The 23,260-nt window shown below is 41.6% G+C and overlaps 1 protein-coding gene and 1 long non-coding RNA gene across 5 annotated transcripts in view; both read right to left on the bottom strand.

The window, feature by feature from the left end:
• LOC309350038 overlaps positions 1 to 23,260 on the bottom strand; it is a 191,364-nt gene that overhangs the window by 27,364 nt on the left and 140,740 nt on the right. The window lies entirely within an intron of this gene.
• The window catches only part of SLC2A9 (solute carrier family 2 member 9), a 98,385-nt gene that overhangs the window by 27,364 nt on the left and 47,761 nt on the right, over positions 1 to 23,260 (bottom strand). For all 4 annotated transcript variants that reach the window (XM_081876331.1, XM_081876332.1, XM_081876330.1 and 1 more), the window contains 4 exons: positions 20,042 to 20,140; positions 14,159 to 14,319; positions 10,120 to 10,244; positions 8,792 to 8,937 (listed from right to left, as the gene is read on the bottom strand). In XM_081876331.1, coding sequence (XP_081732457.1) covers positions 8,792 to 8,937; positions 10,120 to 10,244; positions 14,159 to 14,319; positions 20,042 to 20,140 — 531 coding nt within the window. The remainder of the gene's footprint in view (positions 1 to 8,791; positions 8,938 to 10,119; positions 10,245 to 14,158; positions 14,320 to 20,041; positions 20,141 to 23,260) is intronic.

Here is a 23,260-nt window from a genome sequence, read left to right on the forward strand (position 1 = left end):
GTCAAGGTTCAAGGTCTGCTGTGACAGACATATAGCGTATGACAACCTTCCCTACCCTGGCAGTCAACAACATTCAGAGGCCACAAATCCCATTATCTCTGACCATTGGCCATGCTGACGGCAGCTGTGGTACAATGTGGAGGACAGCAGGTTGGAAAGGTTGGTGCAGGACAAGAAATCTACCTGTGCGGACCATATATATGCTGGTTCTCCCCATTCTGTCATATGCATGCACAATACACATAAAAACAGGGCTGAGGGTGGGCTGACCACATGAATAGGTGGGTCCACAGACAATGGCTGGGGCCACAAGGAGAGATTTCTCCCCCATCTCCATGATGTTTCCAGGTTAAACCTCTTTAGTTTCTTCTATATGGTTGCAATATATCCCGGACACTGAGATCCAGCACCGAGGGCCTTCTGGTGGTTCCCTCGCTGCGAGAAGTGAGGTTACAGGAATGCGATTAAAAATAAGAACAGAGAGAAAGGGAAGAAGGAAATCCTAAAACAAATAATGGACAATGAACAAAAGTTAATTAAAAAGCCAAATAATACCAAAATAAAACAAAATATTAAAGTTCTGCAGACACAGTTTGCTATGATTATAAACAAAGAAGTTGAATGGAACATCAAAAGATTAAGACAAAGGAATTTCGAATTCGCAAATAAACCAGGAAAATGGCTTGCATGGCAAATTAAGAAAAGGAAAGAGCAAAGCACAATCAATAAAATTATTGTGGATGGCGAAGAAATAGAAAACCCAAAAGGTATCAGGAAAGAATTTTTGGATTTCTACAAGCATCTGTATGCAAAACGAGAGAAAAACAATATAAAGAAGATAGAGAAATTTTTGAAAGAAAAAAAGGTGCAAAAGATCCCGACAGAAAAGAAAGACAGACTGAATGCCCCAATAGAGAATGAGGAGATAGTAGAAATTATAAAAGAGATGAAAAAAGGGAAGGCACCAGGACCAGATGGATTTACAGCAACTTATTACAAAGAAATGAGGGATTCCCTGACGGTACCACTTAAAGAAGTTATGAATAATATTTTGAAACAACAGGATATACCAGAAACATGGAAAGAAGCCTTTATTACACTCATACCAAAACAAGACTCTGATCTCACACAAGTTAAGAACTACAGACTTATATCTCTGCTAAACACAGATTATAAGATTTTCTCGGGTATTTTGGCAACAAGATTCAAGAAGATATTGCAAGAACATATCCATAAAGATCAGGCAGGTTTCCTTCCTGGCAGACATATGAAGGACAATGTAAGAAACATAATAAATATTTTGGAATATTTGACTGCCAGTAATGAGAGACAAGCCGTTTTAATGTTTGTGGATGCAGAGAAAGCGTTTGATAATGTTTCATGGGAATTTATGTTGAAAAATTTGGAAATGATGGAAGTGGGAGAAGATTTTTACAATGGCATAAAGGCAATATATTCAGAACAGAGAGCAAAATTGATCGTAAATAATGTAATTACAGAGGATGTGAATATAAAGAAAGGTACAAGACAGGGATGCCCTCTTTCACCACTGTTATTCATTACGGTTCTGGAGGTCCTGCTTAGTTCAATTAGGCAAAATAAAGGGGGTAACAGTAGGTCAAAACCAATACAAAGTTAAAGCCTTTGCCGATGATCTGGTAATTACGGTGGAAGATCCGACAAGTAGTCTAAAAGAAGTTATAAAAGAAATTGACCAATTTGGAAGAGTGGCCGGATTTGTATTAAATAAGAGGAAAACTAAACTTATGGTGAAGAATTTGGACCAAAGTTTGATAGAAGAAGTGCAAAGAGAAACAGAGATGGAAGTGGCGAAGAAGGTAAAATACTTAGGAATATGGTTAACCAAAAAAAACATTGATTTATTTCAAAACAATTATGTGACAACTTGGAACACTATTAAGAGAGACCTCGAAGTGTGGAGTAGGATGAAACTATCTTTTTGGGGCAGAATTTCTTCAATCAAGATGAGCGTGCTTCCAAAGATGTTGTTTTTATTTCAAATGATTCCAATAATCAAGGGGACAAAGATCTTCAGAGAGTGGCAAAGAATGATTTCAAAATATATCTGGCAGGGCAAAAAGCCACGAATACAATTTAAGTTACTAACTGATGCGAAAGAAAGAGGTGGCTTTGCCCTGCCAGACCTGAAACTTTATTATGAAGCATCTTGTCTCTGTTGGATAAAGGACTGGATAACACTAAAAAATAATAAGTTATTGGACTTGGAAGGGTTTGACAACAGGTTTGGTTGGCACGCCTACTTATGGTTGGGGAAGAAGAAAGCTCATAAAAGTTTTGCCAATCATATTTTCAGAGGTGCCCTAATAGAAATATGGGATAGGTACCAAAATATTTTGGAACCAAATGTACCTCATTGGTTATCCCCACTGGAGGTCATGAGTGTCAAAAAGATAAATATGAGAGAGGACTGGATGACTTATGGAGATATTGTAATTAAAGAAGGGGGGAAATGGAAATTGAAGCCATATGAACAAGTTAAAAAATATGTATATGATTGGTTGCACTACTTCCAAACAAATGAAATGTTTAAAAAGGATTGTAAAGAGAGGAGATATATTGAAGGAGAGTCTAGATTTCAGAAAGAGATAATAAACAATGACTATAAGGTATTGTCAAAAATGTATAAAATGTTATTGGAATGGCAAACAAAAGACGAAGAAGTCAAATCGGTTATGATACATTGGGCCAGGGACTTTGGTTATAATATACAGCTAGCAGATTGGGAGAAGGTATGGAAGGAAAATATGAAATTCACTGCATGTATGACGATAAAGGAAAACATTATGAAAATGGTATATAGATGGTACATCACTCCCGTTAAACTAGCAAAAATGTATAAGACATGTAACAAATGTTGGAAATGTAAGGAAAGGGAAGGGTCGTTTTACCATATGTGGTGGGAGTGTAAGAAAGTAAAAGGCTTCTGGGAAATGATATATAATGAGTTGAAAAAGATGTTTAAATATACGTTTGTGAAGAAACCAGAAGCCTTTTTGTTAGGAATTACAGGAAGAGAAATTAACAGAAGTGATTATAAACTTTTTCAATATGCAGTGACTGCGGCAAGAATTTTAATGGCTCAAAAATGGAAACAAGAAGAACTACCGACATTGGAAGAATGGAGACGGAAATTGATAGACTTTGCTGAATTAGATAAACTGACAGGAAAAATCAGATATCAAAAAGATCACAAGTTCACTCAGGACTGGAGAAAGTTTACGATTTATCTGGAAAACATTTGTGATGAACAGACAACGCTAGTTGGATTTAAAGAGGCTTTGTGAATGAGAAAGGGTATTGTAAGAGGGAAAAGAGCTGTAAAGATTTATAAACTGGCAATACAACTATAAAGGAAATGTGAACTAAATTTAAAATTATGAGGATTGCGGAGGGAGCGGGGGGAAGTCTAAAAGAATTTTGTATTATATTGGATATGAATGTGTTTATATAAATTTGTAAAAGAAAAATCTTTTTTTAAAAAAATAATAATAATAATAAAGAAGAGAAGTGAGGTTACAGGGAACCAGACAGAGGGCCTTCTCAGTAGTGGCGCCCGTCCTGTGGAACACCCTCCCATCAAATGTCAAGGAAATAAGCAGCTATCTTATTTTTAAAAGACATCTGAAGGCAGCCCTGTTTAGGGAAGCTTTTAATATTTAATGCTGTATTGTTTTTAACACTTAAACAGGAGCCGCCCAGAGTGGCTGGGGAAACTCAGCCAGATGGGCGGGGTATAAATAAATAAATAAATAAATAAATAAATAAATAAATAATTCACTTATACAGTGGTACCTCTGGTTGCAGACACCATCCGTTCCGGGGTGTTGTTTGCACCCTGAAAAGTCCGTAACCAGAGCGGCGCTTCTGTGCATGTGTGAAGTGTGATAGAGCATTTCTGCGCATGTGGGAACTGCACAGAACACTTCTGCACATGTGGCGAAACCCAGAAGTAAACACTTCTGGGTTTGCCACATTCTTAACCCGAAAAAACTCAACATGAAGCATTTGCAAGAAGAGGTATGACTGTACTTGGAGGTGGGAATAAGCGAATGCGCGTTGCCAGCGGTTGCCCTCCAAGAGCCCGCAAAAATTTTTAGTTTATTTTAGTGACTTATTTCAAGATGAAGGCGTTTACATAATGATCTCTCACAAAGCATTGCGAGCTTTTGCATCTGTGTGTGTGTGTGTGTGTATCACAACATTTTTTTTAAAAAACCTTTAAAAGCAATACTGTACAGACCTTTCCTTAAATTGACTGGCTACGTGTCAAAAGAGTCGTTCTTTCCCCATTCTTCGCAGGCTAAAGAGCCATGTCATCTCAGGCTCTCTTTCAGGTCCACTGACCTTCCTTCAGTAAACACTGCTCTACTGCTTTCCCCTCTGGCTTAGAAACCGGGGGCGGGGGGGGGGGGGACTGCTGGTACTTCCCTCAGTGCTGCCTGCTTATGTGCAATGTGGGGGGGGGGGGAGGAGAGAAGCTGATGTTGAGGCATGGATTAGCAGCAACTGGGAGGTCAGCCCTCTGCCCAACTCAGGCTCAGGAGCAATGTTGCAGGCTACACTGGTGGGCCAGTGGCGTTGGGCCTCCCTTGTCGCTCCCACAGCCTATGCAAACCTGAGAAGAATGGGCTGGAAACACATTGTTTTCTTTTGATACCTGAAAATCAAGATAGCAAGTTAGGACGGCACTAAATTACTAGAAAATTGGAAGCAGGGGAGAAATATTTGTTGAGTTTTTCATTTTTCTGATCATATTTATTAACTGGGTGAATATAGTAGATCATTTGACCTGTTGCATGAGAACGTAAGAGCTCCGAGGTCAAGCCAGAGGCCCATTTAATCCTGTACCCTGTTCTCAGAGTGACCAGCCAGTGGGAAGCCAGGGGGCAGGACCTTTGTGCCCCAGCAACACTCTCCCCAACTGTGATTCCCAGTGAATGTTGCCTCTGACAATGGCTAGTAGCAACAGATCTTCCACAAATTTGTCCGGTTTAAAAGCCACCCAAATTGGCAGTGGCCAATTGCTACCAGGGCAGGTCTGAACCCTACATGAAATTTTCATTACCACTTGTCAATATAATGGACAAGTCAATATAATGGGCAAGGAGAAAGAAAGACAGAAAGACAGAAAGACAGAAAGACAGAAAGAGAGAGAAAGTCCAATGATTCTTGGCACCTCATACATTAAGTACAAGTCTTTTAAGGTTCCACAGGCTTATCTGTTATTGTTTTTTTGACACAACAGGCTAACATGGTTAATCTTCTGGAGCCATTTAGCTCGTTAATTGCTTTTTGCACCCTCATTCTTATGCGTCTGGTAGAGATGCAATGTTGCCAATTACTTAACCACAATTAACCCCACCCTTCAAACTCCCACCAGCACTCTCAACTGAATGGCATTTTGGTTAAGGCTAACCAGGGAGTCCCGCTTAACCCAGGCTCTGAAATCAGAAATGGAAGCCATTTCGTGGAGGTTTTCTCTTGCGCCTCCTTCCAAGATGCAGCTTTGATTCTATAAAGCTGCCCTTAAGCCTTAATAGGCTTCCTGCTCCATTACGCTACACTATGCTACAAATGACTTTTGCTGATGCCCTATTGCTTAACCAAATGCTGTCCAGGGTATGTGTGAGTCAAGTTTTCCTCCAACCCTGAGATTCTGCACCTCGTTCTACAACCTTCTTGAGTTATTGGCATAATCATGAAAAATGTCTGCTCTCTGCTTGTGGGTCAAATTTAGGCAGGCTAGAGCAGGGGTCAGCAAACCTTTTCAGCAGGGGGCTGGTCCACTGTCCCTCAGACCTTGAAAAAATAAACAAACTCCTATGCCCCACAAATAATCCAGAGATGCATTTTAAATAAAAGGACACATTCTACTCATGTAAAAACATGCTGACCATCTGCGGACTGGATTTAGAAGGCAATTGGGCTGGATCCGGCCTCTGGGCCTTAGTTTGCCTACCCATGGGCTAGAGGGTCAAAGTCGCCACACAGTAGACTGGGGGAGCAGGAAGGACTAACCTATAATTTCCATTGAAGAGGCAGCTAATAGTAGGAGCAAGAGTTTGTAGGGCTGGGTGATACCTGGTTTTCAGCATCATGAAATATCACCAGCTAAACATTGTGATATACTGATATATCATGATGTCTGAAATAAGGATGGAGCTATAGAGGCATTGGCTGGCTTCACAGTTTTTCCTGCATCATGATTTTTGAATAGCGCGCGCGCACGCACACACACACACACACACACACATAATGATCCCCAATGTATTGCCAGGTCAAAAATTAGGAAACCAGTATCACAATATGGACTTCAGACTGTCATTGGAGGATATATTGCTGTTTCACCCAGCCCTAGCAGTTAGCTCTCAATGCTGTATTATTCACCATTTATCTCTGCTAGTCTGTCTTTCTGCATCTTGCCTGTGTTTTTCCCTTCACTAACACTGTCTCCAATTATACTGTGTTTTACTTTGTTGGAAGCCCCCTAGGGGAGCCAGGGGAACCTATTAAGATGGACGGCATATAAATAATAAATTGCTATTATTATTATTGTTATTATTTTCCCCCTTTCCCAGGGCTGAGTAGCCACCTGTGGCATTCAGTATACATTCTAGCTGAGCTTGTAATATTGTGGTTCTAAACAACTCTCAAGCATTTGGGAGACCCTCCTGAGTCATGACTTTCCCCTGTCAACTTTCTGCTTCTCAGTCCCCTCACATTTGGTATCTAAAAACTGTTTGGGATTTTCTTGGCAATTGCCTACCCTCATGCAACTATGATAGGGCTACAGTCACTGTTTCCAACTGGTTCAACAGCACCTACATCATGTACCAGGTCCTGAGCTCCACAAAGATTATGTCAAGAGTTACCCATAGTCTTTTAGTGCGACAGCCTTGACAACTCCATGCCTATTGACTTTAGGCAGGTATGTTTGCTATACTCGCCTCAGCACCTGCTAAGCCCTTTTTTGTTTAGGCAGCCTACCTAGACATGTGAAGATGACATGCATTTTAATCTCTAATTTTAGTTCATAATGTATATGTTAGCTTTTGATTTTATACATAATTGTATTTTTTAAACAAACAAACTTATTTCTACCCTTGACCAAAAAAGCAGTGCAGTTTTGAAATTAAAATCAATGAAGTTTTGAAAGAGTTGGAAAATGGCAACCAACTGCATACCAACATAGACAAAAACTTGCCCTTCCATCTCTGGAACCATAATGCAAAATTTGGTTATGATATCTTAAGAGGGGTCCTCTTAAACACACAGTGAACAAACAGCTTTCCAGAATATATGGGTTTGTATTCAGAATAGACTTGCTCACATTTCTGTTGTTCATATCTATTAAACTCAATGAGGACTCTTAGGAGGACTAGCATTGAATATCACCCACTGCTAATTTTTGCTAACCTACTTAGAGGATTTATTTACAATTAAGCAGTATACAAATCCTGTTCAATACATAATGTGGTTGACCTCCAAAATCTCCCCACATTCCAGAACAGTTACCCCGCTGCCCCCAGCCAATAAATTACGCCAGCCCGAACATTTTCCTTGGTTGCAAACTGCAACTTCTACACTTTTTGCCTGGCTAAGGAATGAGTTGAAGTAGCTGCAGAGGTTTGCAGGAGAGTCCCCCTGTCCTTCAAGGGCATAGCTTGCTAGCTGTGAAGATGAAGAATCTGAGTGAAGCACGAAAAGGATGCTGTGGCTGCAGAGAGGACCTCAAAGCCCCTGATTAAAAGCCTCCTCTTTGGGGGGACTGTCTTGCCTTGAAGCAAGGAGCTGCATTTAACAGATTGTTTTTGATCCCTTTCAACTTCACATCCCGTTTCAGATCACATCCCGTGACGCCTAGGGCGCCACTTAATCTCAAGCTGCCTCACGCTTTTTACCCATTCCAATTCCATGCATCTGCTATATATGGACACTAAAGATCAATACCGGAATAAATGAATAAAGAATAACATATTGAGATAAAAAACCGCTCAACGTATCAGATGCATTTACTCAGAGCAATATCGCCATCATGTGGTCATAACGCCTGTTATCCGTTGCAGTCTGAAGTTAGGCTTGCTATATCCAAGACCTGTGGGCTCTTCCAAAAGGGCAACTCCTAACCTGATTCAGACCTTTGTTGCACTTCAACTGCTTTGCACACTTATCATTTATAGTTTGCCAGAATAGTTGCTGTTTGCTCCAAAGGTTTTAAGGGTGAATTTGCAGCTGATGACCTGCACCTTCGGTCACATGCCACTGTTACTGGGGTTTCCCTTTCCAAGCTAATGGCCGGTTGCACACAAACTGAGAAAAGTTCTAGGGCCGCTGTCACACCCCTTATGCGCCCTCGTGTTCCTCTAGTCAGTAAATATTGAACTTATGAGCACATGCATGGGGATAGCTCTTTTGCAGCTTTCTTATTTACAGTTTGCCTAGTACTGCAGAATTCTATCCTTGTGGGAGTTTGGAAATTGGAAGAGGAACTATGTGTCTGTCTGAGCTATGGAGAATCTGGTTATTGGGGAAAAAAATTGTTTGTGGCTAAGGACAGTTGTCATGGACAATACTTTGTCTTGAGTGCTGTCTGGTGTATCTCCCCCCTGAGCTGAGCGTGCCCCGGGATTCCTGCATTGCAAAGGGGTTGGGACCAGATGACTCTCAGCTGCGCTTCCAACTGTACAATTCTAGGATTCTAACTCAGCTTCATTACAACAGTAAAAGTGCAATTCAGAATATTACAGACCTTCCCAAATATCTCAGGTAGTCCTAAAACTTGTCCACTGAAGACACCGACGCAGATGAGGATTGCTGTAATTTGTCCTAATGAACCACGGATCTGTTTGGGTGAAATTTCACTCAAATACATAGGGAGGGCACTCAGAGATACACCTGTGAAAGGGGGCAGAGATAAAAGACAGCTTTTCGGTAAAAGAAGTTTAAAATCTAAAATATTATCAAACATTGTTAAAGCTACTATCTTCATATCGGTATGTAGGAAGATATGAAGCACATTATATATTTTTAGGAGTATTTAATATGATTTTCCCCACTATTTTTTATTCATATGCAGAAGCATTTACCAGCAAAGTAACCCATGTGTTCCTAAAGAACTATATAAGCAAAATTAGAAAGCTTTCCGATATTTTTAGTAAGTGTAAGAAGCCACTATTCAAATTTAGTCATGGAGGCCAACCTTTGCATACTCTGTTGTATACTCGCTGTAACCAGGCCATAATTTGCAGAACACTTTTTTCTCAATTCTCCTGGAAGTGCTCATTCATCAGAGCACTTTAGGTCTTTGCAAAATGTTCACAAAAGGATTGCAATGCCCTGGATATAATGTTATGAGGTTCTTCTTGAGATCAGGAAATTCCCTTTCCCACGCAAGGGATAAGCAGAGAAATCAGCTAACCTACTCTGTTTCGAGAAGGATTACAATGTGACTGATATATCCTCTGCCAAGAAAACGCATCCCGCAGCCTGGCTCTTGCAGATACATTCTATTTTTAAGCAATTGGGGTCTCTGACTGTCAGGGAACTGCCATCGGAGCCAGAGGAGGAGGGAGGGCTCCAGAGGGATGCCGGAGAGGGTCCCAGCAGGGAGAGAGGCAGCCCATCTGCGGGGGAAGGAAATCAGCATAGCACCAGTGGAGAAGGGGGGCAGATGGGGGAATCGGTGAGGAGGCTCCATGACTCCTCGCCAGAGACCAGCGGGGAGAGCACGGGTCCTCCACTGCCCACACCCTCCCTGCGCAGAAGACTTCCGCGCAGGGAGAGTAGGCGGAGACTTGGCGTCAAAGAACTTCTTTGCTGGAAGAAGTTCAAGAAACGCCCACTGACGGATTCTGCCAGCGATTGAGGCAGCCACGGATGGGTGGCTGTCCGGACAGAAAGGGTTCACCCAGGTGACTCAGCCAGGTGTGGCGACGACTTACGCACGAGCAACCCCTAGAACCATTACACTGACCCTTCTTCAATCTCCGCAAGTTCAACTGAAATATCAGGCTCTGGGGTAACAGGGATTGCTCAGAATATACTTGGCATGCAAATGCAACAAATACAAAATCATACCTGCATCAATGCCCATTATGAATCGGCCCAGAATAATCATTTCGAGGACTCCTGCCAGTTGAGAGAATGCCATCAACAAGGCAGCCACAATGGCAAACACATTATTTAGCAGCAGGGTACGCTTCCTAAGAGAAAACAACATTACATGTTTGCAGCATCAGATAAACAGCAGCTTTTCACATACACAGTCAACTACATTTGTGATTAAAATACTTCAGTAGCAAAAGGTGGCCTGCTTCATGCAATATACCAAAGATGCACTAAACAGGCATTCTTCACTGAATCAATGGGCAAGGGCATAGCAAGGGTGAAACTACATGCTGCAAGAAACACCAGTCACTTGGCAAAATGGTGGCCTTATGCCAGGGCCTTCCCTCACCCTCTGGAACATCTGCTGCACCCAGAAAAAGTCTTATGACATCAGTCTGTGTGTTTCTCCACATCTGCATCTGCTGGCATGGGAGGAGAAAACACATGGCACAAGGATACCTGGATGAGGTAATGGTGGACTCAGGAGATCGTGGGCAAGCTCAACACAGGACAGCCATTTTGGGTGGCAGCCCCATGTTTCTGTAGTGCATCGTTGTGCCTTTAAAGACACAGCTGGTTCTTAGACTTCCGGGTTAGCGCCTCCGGCAATGGCGGAATTCCTCTGATCGGGAGGAACTTGCTCCGTGGAATTCAGGGTCTGGCCGCCACGGCGAAGGCGGAGACCCACTAAAAATCGCAGGCGGGAGAAGCCTGTGAACGTGGGATTCGGCTGGCACCTTTTGCACCTCCACTACTCGCGGGGAGACCCGGTTTCGGGGATCCAGAGCGATGTGGGGTGAGCGGTGCGGTGCTTCGAATTGACTGCTTCTTTCACGGAGTGAAGCCACATTGCTGTTGCCGGAGAGCGCTGACTTTTACCTGTGGACAATTTGATTCTAAACAACTACCTGTGAGTAGAACGGAAAATTGGATTTTTAAACATCTTAATTTGGCACCGAAACGGGGAGGTTTCAAACAGGAAGTCCACCTTCCCCTTTTGTAAATAGATTGAAGCAAAGAATTTGCAAGCTAAAGTCTTGGAAAGTCCTATGTAAAGGATTAAACTTCCATCGGCTAAAATCATTAAACCTCCCTTGGAGACAGGAGAAGAGGGGGGAAACTTTGGATCGCGTAAGCCTGCAGGAGAGAGTGAAGAAGCCTGCAGGAGAGAGTGAAGATCACCACCGCTCTGAACCTGGAAATGGACTGCTAGTAAGACTGACGTTTTTGGGAAAGTTCATTGACTGTGACAGTTAGTTAAATAAGAGAAATACATTGCTTTCATTGTCTCCTTCTGCGTTTAAAAAGGAGTAAAAGTAGCTGAAAATTGAAACTAATTTTACTGCTTGAACTGTGCTTAAAAGGATTGATACAAACAGAAATTGTTTCCCTCTAGAGGGAGCCTTTGAAATTGTTACAAGAGTTGGGCTGGTGGAATCTCCAGCTGCAAGAGAAAACCATGAGATTGACCTTGGATTGCTTGAGAATGTCGACAGAAGAAGCCTTAGTGATTGCACTATGCAAGATAAGTGAGTCATTGGAACAGCTCCACAAGAAGACGGATGTGATGAATATTAAAATTGATATTTTGGGACAAAAAGTGACTAATTTGGGACAAAATGTGAACATCTACACAGAAACTATTCAGGAATCGATACAGGAATCTACTCTGACATGCCAAATGGTGGAGAAAGCGAGGGAGAAAGTTGTGGTTGTTGAACCTAAAGTAATACAAGTGGAGAGGGAGAGAGCCCCAGCCTTACAGAGGCAATTTGATGATTACAAGTTGTTGCCCTCTAGGACTGAATTCAGAGAAAGTCAGATTGGAACCCTGCTTGGACTGGAGAAGGAAAGTTGGATAGATCACCTCATGCAGGGATTTACTGACCTTTGGGATCTGGACCTGGGTCAGGAGGAAATTGGAGTTGTGGGGACCTGCAGATTTGGAGGGACTTTGAAACACGTCCTGAAATATCTTTTGGATTTTAGTTTTAACCACAGAGATGTGGATGACATGTTGAGAAGGAATAAAAACATTGTTAGGTTGGAGCTCCCCCAAGACCTACTCTTCAGCATCAAAGAAAGGAAATTAGGAACAAGATCAGCAGAAGACAAAGTAAAGTGTATGTATAAATACGAAGAAGATTTGCAGAAGGGACCTGGAAAAGAGTTAAGAGCCTTGGACAGAAGATCACCAGGTTGATGGACTATATGGAATTGACAGAAATGACTGGCAGAATCCGAGACCAGGGAGAAGAGACGGTGGAAGAAGATTGGAAAAAGTTTAAAGTTTATTTATAGAAATAGGGTAAAATTAATGAGTGTTAGAAAAATGTTGGAATGAAATTATATGGCCTTAGTAGAAGTGTTATAAGGAGTTAAGCATAAATAAGTATTATAGTATTAATGGAAATAAGGTTAAAATAAGTTAAGAAAATAGTGAAAGATGGAAAGGATTTGCTGAAACAATTAATAGAAGTGGAATACAAAAAGGGAGGTGAGAGGAAGTCGATGAAACAAGGGAATGAAAGATAAGGCATTGAAATGGTATGATGTATGTTTTTAAATTGTTTTTGTTCTGTTTTGTTTAGTTTAATGTGTTAATGTTGTGTGGTGTATTGTTTATATATTGTATTGTATTGTTTTTTCTTTCTTTTGTTTTCTTCTTCTTTTTTCTCCTTTTCTTTTTCTTCTTGTTTGTAAGGTTTAAAAGTAATAAATATTATTTTAAAAAATAAAATAAAGACACAGCTGGTTCTTAAATGCAAGGCACCTGCACCTACGGCCTCCAGGAACTATTCAAACACAGGCACTGAAACGGCTGAAAAAAACCATGCACTTCAAAGATACCGTTATGTGGCTAACAAAGTACATAACTTGAAGTACGGTTTGGCCCTTTGTGAACATACTCCAATGTGCATGTTTATTAACTTAGATGGAAAGGTGCAGCCAGCCATCAGTCACAGACAGATCAATTGGGGGTCAGAAATCCTTGCTAATCTACTTCAAAATCACCTGTAGATTCCAGTGTCCCTTCTGCCCACGACTGACTACAAAGATATGAGTACTTCAGTACCAGATTGAGGACGTAGATGGTTTTAGATCTAGACAGTTTCTTGGAAGCAACTCTTCTTCATTTATCACTAGGTGCACAATTTGTCACCATGCTGCCTGACAGGCTCACCACTATGTTAGATATCGGACTGGAAATGCTGTCAAGAAAAGACCCGGATAGAAAATCTCTCACTACGACTCATCTAAGCGTTTGGAAACCCCAATGTTATGCAGGTGCATCCATCAGAGAAACCTTACTGGCTATTGTTCCCTGTTGATTTAAGTGGTTAATCCAGGTTTGTTGTCGCATCATGGGTGAAATGGCCTCACTCGCTATCTGAACAGGGGATGCAGATCACATGCTTTGCATTCAGAAGGTTCAATCCTGGCATCTCCAGACACAGTGGGACACAGATAAACTTTGTTAAACTAGATCAAGTCTCTCTAATTCAGCTGAAGGCAGCTTCATATATTCGGATGACACATTTTTAAAGGTGATTTTCTGAAGTTCCAATAGGGAAGTGGTTGACTGACTGAGCATCTTCTCACAGACATACACAATATGACAATGTTCAGTGCAGTATGAAAGATATAGCACAAAACATGCAGCTTTCCACTTTTGCATTTTTGGTAACATTTAAATGATAAAAATTAGCTCATTAATAAGACCAAATATCAAAGAAGCAGCATGACCATATAGAAGGGGGAAACCTTCTATTTGGATTTTTTTAAAACCTCATTTATTTCTTCATACAAGTTATTACTTGGTGTCAATGTAACCCTAACTATTTGATCTTGGGAAGTACCTAGATTGCATTTTTAAAGGCAAGAGTCTTGCATATAGAGTTCTGAAGTAAAAAGAAGTGCAAAGTAGAGAAAAGCATTTGTTTTTCTTGCTTTTGATTCATCATATTACAAAAGAAAAGGAAGTGACAAGACACATTTATTTGCTTACCGGCCAAAATACTTGACAGCTGGAGTAACAATCAAAGCCCCCACAAGCCCACCAATGGCAAAAATAGAAACAGATATAGTCCAGAGCAGGGTAACTGTTCCTTCTGGGATGGACTGGTTATATCTTCTTTCCCAAGTTTCATTGTAAAACTTCTTTACAAACTACAAACAACAACATTTAAAGTGATTAGAACCATGATGTCCAGTTCAGATTAATATCATTTCAAATCTACCATTTAAAATTTTAAGTCAGCTTTATTTAAACTGATACTTTCGTTTTTAAAAATTTCAAGTTATATTTTGTGTCCTTAAAAACAACAACTAAAACCCGAACTTAATACAAATATACTGGGGCACACAATCAATGAGCACAGGGCATAGATGGAGGGCTCTTTCCACATGACCAAGAATCCTGCCAAACGAAAAGTCTGGAGACACTAATGAACACGGACACTACGTGTGTTCTGATGACTGACATTTTGCCAGCTCTTATTAACTGTATTGAGATTGTGCTTTTTTCTACAACGTTTAATGGAAGCAGTTTCTGAAGGCTGATCCTTGAGCAATAACATGCCAGAGCTCTTTGTGAAGCTGCCAGTTATCTTGTGTTTAACGTTAACAATATAGTCCAATATTATAGTAAAGCATTTATACTAATGAGTGATCCTGGCAACGCACCCAGGGTAGCAAACCAAACAGCCATTTACAATAGCATGGTGCTATTTGCTATTTGCTATTTTGTGGTATTTCATGAAACTCACAAGCTCCATACTGAAAATTAACAAATCACGACTTTTATGAGCTGCCGATGTTTGAAACTTCTGTCCCCTAAGAATGATGCTGATTGTATCATTCCCACTGCTTGAAGGTTATATTCTTAAAATTGCTCCAAAATAACACCCGGAATGTGCTGATAGGGGTTATGTAATTACCTGGAACTGCCTGGGGCTGACAGGAGTTATAGTCCAAAAAACCAGGTTGGCAAAGGCTGCCCTTGGGAGCGGCTTGAACAAATACTTTTGGGTGCCCGCATTTCACTTCCAGACAGAAAAGCACTCATCCCCTCAGGCTGCTACTGGAGGGAATGGTGCTGCTGTTGGTAGCATGATAAAAGTACTGTACAGTAAAAGTACCTGTTTCTTACAGCCACCTAACCTGCCACAATTCTACAGAAGAGAGGCCAAAGATATCACCTGCTGAATGTACTACTGCCAATGTTTACTGGATAAACTGCTGAAGCATGTAATGGATTTCACCAGCAAGCAAAGTGCAAGTAATGGGGTCAAAGGTGCGAGATAAACACAACTGCACCATGACTAATTCCAGCATTCCAGCTGAATAATAGCAAACTATACTATGTGCTACTATCAGAAACAGCTGGGCATGCAGAACCTGGCACACTGCTTCTGGCAGGTATGTGCTAAGCTTTAACTGCTGTGGTGCAATGCTAGACTGACTGATTTCCATCTGAAAACCCATATGCTCTCAATTTGTTTCCCAACAGCAGGCTACATTTCCTAGGGAAGATTCCTCCCAAACCAGATGCTCGCCAGCTTCTGTCCGCATTCCCCCAGGGGTGAGTTTAAAAGTTGCTCCACAAGCTTTTTTTGATGTTCAGAGCCAGCAACTGAGAATGGAGCCAGACTGCTGGTACTTATGGAAAATGTTGCAGAGCAGCTGTTAAACTGACCTCTGGGAGAAAGCCAACAAGCTTGGGAACATCCCGTTTGGCTCCCAGGGTCTGAGGGTGAAAGTGTTTTAATTGCTTAAATGAGGATGGAGTAAAAATAAACCACAGCAGAACACAACAGCCAGTCAAAGAAGCCAAAACCACAGAGGAAAAGGCACATGTCAGCTAGACATTGGGAGAGGGCCCCCACTTCCAGGTGTTTCTATGTGAACGCTAGAAGTCTGGGAGTCACTGCTGTTTCAACGATGGCCTCCCATTTTATTGCTGTATTTTACAAGGTGCTATATTTTATGGAAGTGGAAACCACCCAATGGTTTTGATAGGCAAAGGGCAGGATAAAAAGGAGTAAGTAAATAATGTAGCAAACAAGCATCTGAGCCAAGATGGGAGAGCTGAATAATTGTTTTTAAAGGAGAACATAGATAGAGTAGGCATTAAGTGAAGCCTGGTGGACTGCAGAGAGCCAAGGGGTATGAAATCCATAGGAAGGGCAGAAAAGGACACACAGGAAGTGAGGTCACTCCATACATCCAATAGAGCATCGTTGATGTTAACTAGAAATCCCCAAAGCGACAGACTCTGCCACAGGAGCAATGAGGGTGAGGATACGAGGCCCAAAGCAGAGCAAATTCTCCATTTGCTTCCTGGGGAGCCATGGAACTACTGAGGCTTCCAGAACAAGTGCATTTTGCAGCAATAAGATCTGCTAAATCAGCTTCCGTAGCTGCAAGTTTGAGAACAATATCTATTAGGCACTTGTTAGAAGGATGTGTCAAAGGACATTTTTTGCCCACTAATTTTTTGGGGGGGAGTGGGGTGTCTCCCAGGCATAGAAGCAATCCTGGAGCTCCTGGATGAGCCAGTAACTATGGGATAATCCATCTCACAAATTGCCTTGTAGGTCGTTTGTGTCTTCACTTTCCCCATGGAAACATATTCACATTTCTACTGACCGGGTGACAAGTCAACTTATGTGAAACTAAAATCTGCTTTTCCACTACACAATAGTAACACAAAAAGGGTTTCTAAATCCATTACATGCCTTTCTACCGTTGTATTTGCAATGTTTCATGGGTTCTGGGTTATCTCATTCTCCCCTGTCTTTTAACTCCTCGTCTGTGCCTATGCCTCCCCTTCCACCCAAATTCAGCCCTCCCCTCCCCACTGTTGCTGTTCTTCATTCTGGGGTAGAACTTTCTCTCCTTTCTGTGTGGATTGAACTGGAAGTCTCTTTGTCCTCAGGAGTGTCCAAGACTGAGTTGTTAGTTGTGTTAGTCAGTAAAGGTAGCAGGCTGGCCTTTCCTTTATTGATGGGGGGGGGGGGAAGAGTCTGTTCTGAGGGAATGACAGTCCCACCCTCTGCCAAAAGCACATGATGTACTATTCTGCTGCCTATGAGCCACTGTCACAATCTGCCAACAGCTTCACCACCAAAAACAACTCACGGCAGAGCCACTGGTGCCTGCTTCTGGAACTGCAGAGAAACACCAACACCAGACCTAGAAGTTTATCTTCTTCTCCTTTAAAGGAAGAAATTATGCAGTTGAATCTCCCATGTTTGGAGAAATCGTAGGGGTCAGGATACCTGCAAATGCAATGGATGAGCCTCACCCTAGGAAAACCACCTTTTACAAGGACAAGGGCACCTGCCCTGCCAGGGATTTGCTCCTCCTTAAAAAGAATCAATGTACTCACAGCAAACCACTTGCATGGCTGATAGAGCTGATAGCAGGGCAAGATAAGTGAGGCCAATTGCTGAAACCCATTTTTAGCTAGACATGGAAAATAAGTTTAATCAGAGCATAGTAGCAATTTAATGGGGCCATGAAAATATGTGGGGAAAAGAGAAGGAAGAAGAGTGCATATGGAGTCAGGTGGCGATGTTTCTGTTTTACTTAATATATGTGTGGAGTTTTGTGTCAGCGTCGCTTGTGCAGGTTCTCTGCTATTCACTTGTGTTCCTTTGGTGGTGAGAGAGGTTGGGGATGGCCTAGGGTGTTGTTATTCATTTATGGTTGGCTGTGGTGGTCTTTGTTTTCGTGTGTGAGTGGGGTGGGTGGGTGTTTTGGATTAGGTTAGCCTAATCCAAAACACTCATATGCTATTGCTTTTGTTGTTGTCTTGTTGGGCTGTGTATGTGATAAAGGGGAGCCATACTGGGGTGAAGGTGTCTTCTTCTATTTGTCCCCATGTCAGTTTCAGTTTATTGGTTAATTTTTCTAGTAGGGCTGTTTCCCATACTATTCGGTACCATTGGTCCATGCTTACTCCTGACAGGTCTCTCCAGTGTCTGGCTATGATGCTTCTGGCTGCTGAAAGTAGGCGGGTTATGAGTTATTTGTGGTGTAAATGAGCATTATTGTCTTGGAAGATGTTTAGTAGGGCCAATTCTGAGGTGATTTCTAGTACTTGCTTGGTTATTTTACTTATTTCTTGTATGGCTGTTGTCCAGAATAGTTGGATTTTGGGGCATTCCCACCACATGTGGAGGTATGTGCCTGTGGAAGTGCACCCTCTCCAGCATATAGGTGAGGTTCCTGGGCGCATTAATGCTAGTTTTCTTGGTGTTAGGTACCACCTGTAGGTGAGTTTCAGAGTGAGTTCTTTCCTTTTCGTTGATATGGGGGGTTAGACCATATTCTGGTCCACTGGGTGGGGTTAATCTCATAGCCTATGTTGTCCTCCCATTTTTTTTTATTGTGTCTAGGGGGTTCATGGGGTTTTGGAGTAGTATTTTGTATATTGCTGATACCATCCCTTTGCCGTGTCCCTTTGTTGGCAACAACAATTAATGCAGAATGTGGCAGCTACACTGCTGACTGGCAGTGGTCACTGGGACCATATAGCAACAGAGCAACAGAGCCATCTACATTGGCTCAAAATATGTTTCTGAGGACAATTCAAAGTGTTTGTGCTGACCTTTAATGCCTGTTTAAACCCCCATCACTTAGTCCAGATACTGAGATCCAGCTCCATGGGCCTTCTGGTGGTTCCCTCACTGTGAGAAGTGAAGGTACAGGGAATGCGGCAGAGGGCCTTCTTGGTAGTGGCACCTGCCCTGTGGAACACCCTCCCATCAGATGTCAAAGAGAGAAACAATTCTACGACTTTCTGAAGACAGCCCTGTATAGGGAAGTTTGTAATGTTTGATGTTTCATTGTGTTTTTATATATGTTGAAAGCCACCCAGAGTAGCTGGCGCAAACCAGTCAGATGGGTGGGGGTACAAATATAATGATGATGATGACAAATATTCTTCTTGTTTTATAGTTTGATTATGCTTTATTTTGTGATTGTATTTTAGTTCATGTAACTTGCCCTAGGAGGTAAGAAATACCAGAAATAAACATACAATGGAACCTAGGTTGTCGAATGCTTCCGAAGTCAAACGTTTCTGCTTTCAAACGCCAACAACCCAGAAGTGAATGCTTCCATTTTCAAATGTGCCTCAGAAATTGAATGGCTTCCGAGGTGTGTTTCTCCATTTTTCTCAAATGATTTTGTCAACCATCCACTGAGCCTCGGTTGTTGAATGTTTTGGAAGTTGAACGGTCTTCTGGAATGGATTATGTTTGACAACCGAGCTTCTACTGTACTACATGTGAAATGTTGCGGTTATATTGCCCTCTACTGGACTTAGGGCATGGTTCCTTTTAATTACAAAAATATAAATGAATGAATGGCTACAACAAGGTTTGCAGTTTATTTAGCTTTGAATATTAGAAGATATTTGGTATGATGCAAAGTAAGTGAGGATAAATTAATCATAAAACTATGCTTGTTCTTTGTCAAAAGACCAAGAAGTGATGTATTGCTATTTCAACTCCTTTTACAGATATTTGTGGAAAGAGCTAATTACTCCACTATAATCACCTCACTGGGGCATTTAGCTGATTTTGACGTGGCTTTTCTCCCTTGTAGGCTGAGACAATGAGGTGACAATCAAGTCCACAATTTTTTCAGCAGTTGACGTGAAAATAAGGGTCACTATGGCACTTAAGACTCAAATTTGTATAATGGTTAACTCGGTAACTTTCTAAGTTTGATGTGCTATTTATATAAATTGCAGTGGCTGGCGGTTGATAAAGTAAGATTCTGTTTCTCCATCAAACTAACAATCCCATATGTAACAAGAGAGATTGCACCAAACTGAGCCAACCTGGACTTAGAGGTTTGAGAACTTTTATTCACTCACCACGGTTGGAGCATTCACTACCGAAAGGTTGTAGCCGTACAGGAAGGAGGACCCAAAGGCTCCGGCCAAAGAAGCAACAATGAGACTAGCAGACCAGTCCTAACATGAAAAAAGGAAAATGGAAACGGTTGAGATATTGTAAATCAATCAATCAATAATAATAATTTATTTATATGCCGCCCCATTCACTCTTTTCAAAGGAAAAAGAGGAGCCCATGTGAGGCCAAATCACACATGGCTTTTAATAAAAATATGGTTTACAGTTTTTACAACAAAGGATGCTTTAAAACCCAGCCTTTGGAACAAGTACCATATATTTTGAGCACTGTTTGTAGAAATAAAGATGGGGGGCGGGGAATACCCTGCCAAATTCTATATGAGCTATAACTAGTACAATAAGAAATAATAATTTTAGAATAAGCATCTGTATTTAAAACATTATTATATCGTCTTTCATAATCAAAAGACATCATAAACATAAATTCTTCCAGTTAACTAAAATATTCTGGCGTAGCAGGTACTGAAAATATCTTCTTCAAAATGTTTGCACAAGCATATTATGTAGGGATGCTGCTCACTGATCAGCCTTTAAATTGAGAAATCAATCAAACAAACAAGTAAATGCATTTAAATAATTCTGCATTCATTTCCACTTCCTGTCATAGTAATATAGCTGACCCAAATCAGCTTCAAACACATGTCCTAAACTAGCCATTTCACTCATTAATTGGTCCCCACACATTAATAAACAAGACCCAACTCATGTCCTGATCCAAGCTTACGACTTCTGGGTATGTATTATTTTAAGGAACACATTAGCAACTTTTGATCAACATGCTCTTGGAAATTCCTTCAAAACAAATCCCAACCTGGCCCTGCCATTTTCCATAAGAGTATTGGCAAAATGCCCTCAGAACCTTTCCGCAGTCCCACAAGCTTCTGTGGTTGTCAAAGTAAGCTTTTATTAAACTACTAAAGAAACACAACCACTTTTGAACTGTCTCGTAAGGTTATGTCATAAAGCACCATGGGAACCAGTTGGCTGAAGGGCAGGATAAAAAACGTCTTAAATGCTATTTAAAAATGTGTAACTTTCTCTTAATGAGTAGCTAGACAGCCTAGAAACATGCCCACACCAATTTGTTTGTTCTAGTCCACTGTCAGCATTAGAGCAGACTCCCTGAGAGTTTCAGATTAGAAATGAGATTTTGACTGTGCTTCATCATCTCATACAGATTTTCGTAGAAGGGTTTTTCAAGCAGCCATTTCCAGAGAGCGGCTAAAACTGTGACAGTTCCTTCTCTCATCTTCACTTTGGCTATGTAACAGCTCGGCTTTCACCAGTTTCCTGGCACCTGTCCACTGCAGATCATTTGGGCCGACCTATTGTCATGGTGATGGATTTGATTAAAGTGACAACAGAGCAGAGTTATGAAAAGTCCATAGGTAATGTATCTGATTGCTGGTAACCATGAACTCAGCATACTGTGTTTCACCAAGCCTAAAGTCCAGATTTTGTGCTAATAATAGCCTGTCATAGTTTGTTAGCAAAGCAGCAACACTGGGTGTTCAAATGCATGATATACATACAAATAAATAAATAAATAGAAGGCAGATGGAGAATGAGATTGATACCTTAAGACGGGCCAGTATTTCCATGGCACAGACAAAATTTAACAAACCTTGTAGGATTGTTGTAAGGCTAAACTCACTACTCCACATTCTTCAGAAGATGCAGAGGTTCCAATTAAACAGTACTTGTGATTGACAATATCCTTTATTTTAATCAGAAAAGTACTCTGCCGCTTAAACAGGGCACAAAACTTTGTTTTGATCAGCGTGCTGCCATTTTTTACGTTCTGTTCTGACAACACATGTGACTGAGACATGTGCCACCATGGCTAGGCCAGACCTCTCAAGGAACGGGAATAGTTGGTGCACCACCTGAAGCTGGTCAGATACCACCCTGGCTACAGCCACTTTGAACAGGACATAGCAAAACCAGAGCCAGAAGGACCCCAAACTACAAATCTGTGTTGTTGTTGTTTTATGGGAAGAGCTATGCAATTCAAAACAATCTGAACCCCTGTTCCTGGGGAGGTCCTCTTCACCACTCAGATAACTGAATTTTCTGAGTTATCACATTATAGAAAGGAGAGATCTGCATGCCACCCACATATTGATAACAATGCACTCTAAAATTGCTGTTTAATCTCTCCCAGCACATTCACATTGACGGGAGATAAAAATGATCTCTGTGGGACATCAAAAGTCAAGGCGTTGTGTGAAAATCCCTTTCTGCCACCAACAATCTAGGAAGCACCAGAAGAAGCATAAAACAGAGCACCCAGCAAGGCTGTCAAGCAGAATATCACGGCTGATGGTACCAAATGAACCCTGAGAGGTCCAGCAAGGGATCAAGTCCACTTGCAGAGTTTCTGGTATAGATAATCTAGGGCAGCCAAAATGGTCTCCAGTCCAAATCCAAGCCAGAAGTTAGATTGAAATGGGTCTAGAGATAATATGTAGAAAGATATACAACACTCTGGAACATCCAAAGCATTTGAAATACACAATGTTAATAATCCTTACAAGCAAAACCTTGCTAGGCAAGCCAATCCCTAGGTATGGGTCAGTCCCATAACCAGAGGGGGGGTGGACTTAGAGAAAGGACTCAAGAACGTGGAACAGGAGCAGATGGTGTGGTGAGATGCCAGCTCTCACTTGACCTTATCCTGGATGAGATGGGGACGGGGCAAGGCGGTGGGAGGTGTGCTGTGAAGACCTCCCTCCCCACCCCTTCTACCTTCTGGTAAGCACCAGAAACATGATTGACCAAAGGTCAAGTGAGCACGGCCAGCCCACCATGCTGCCCGCTACTGCTCGGAAGAACCAGAGCAGAAGAACCAAGGGTTAAAGTGATCTAATTAAATACAGTTAAAATAACATGCTATTTTCTGAAATTTAAAAATAAGGACCCAATGCTTATCAATTATTGCAGTTTCTTTGCCCTCGTTGCCCAGGCACTGCAGGTTCATTCACAATACCATCTGCACATATAAAAGGGCTTTTTATTTTAAAAATTAACTGAAAATTTGGGGAAGATACTGGGAATCTCCCTGAGCCCTCCCCACAGCTGTGGCCCTGCATGTAAAACAGGGAGTGTGGCTCAGAGGACGAGTGTGTGCACAAGGCAGCTGGAGAGTTTAAGGCTCATCC

Source organism: Podarcis erhardii (genome assembly GCF_964252035.2).
Source record: "Podarcis erhardii genome assembly, chromosome: 9".
In the NCBI taxonomy this organism is placed as follows: Eukaryota; Metazoa; Chordata; class Lepidosauria; order Squamata; family Lacertidae; genus Podarcis; species Podarcis erhardii.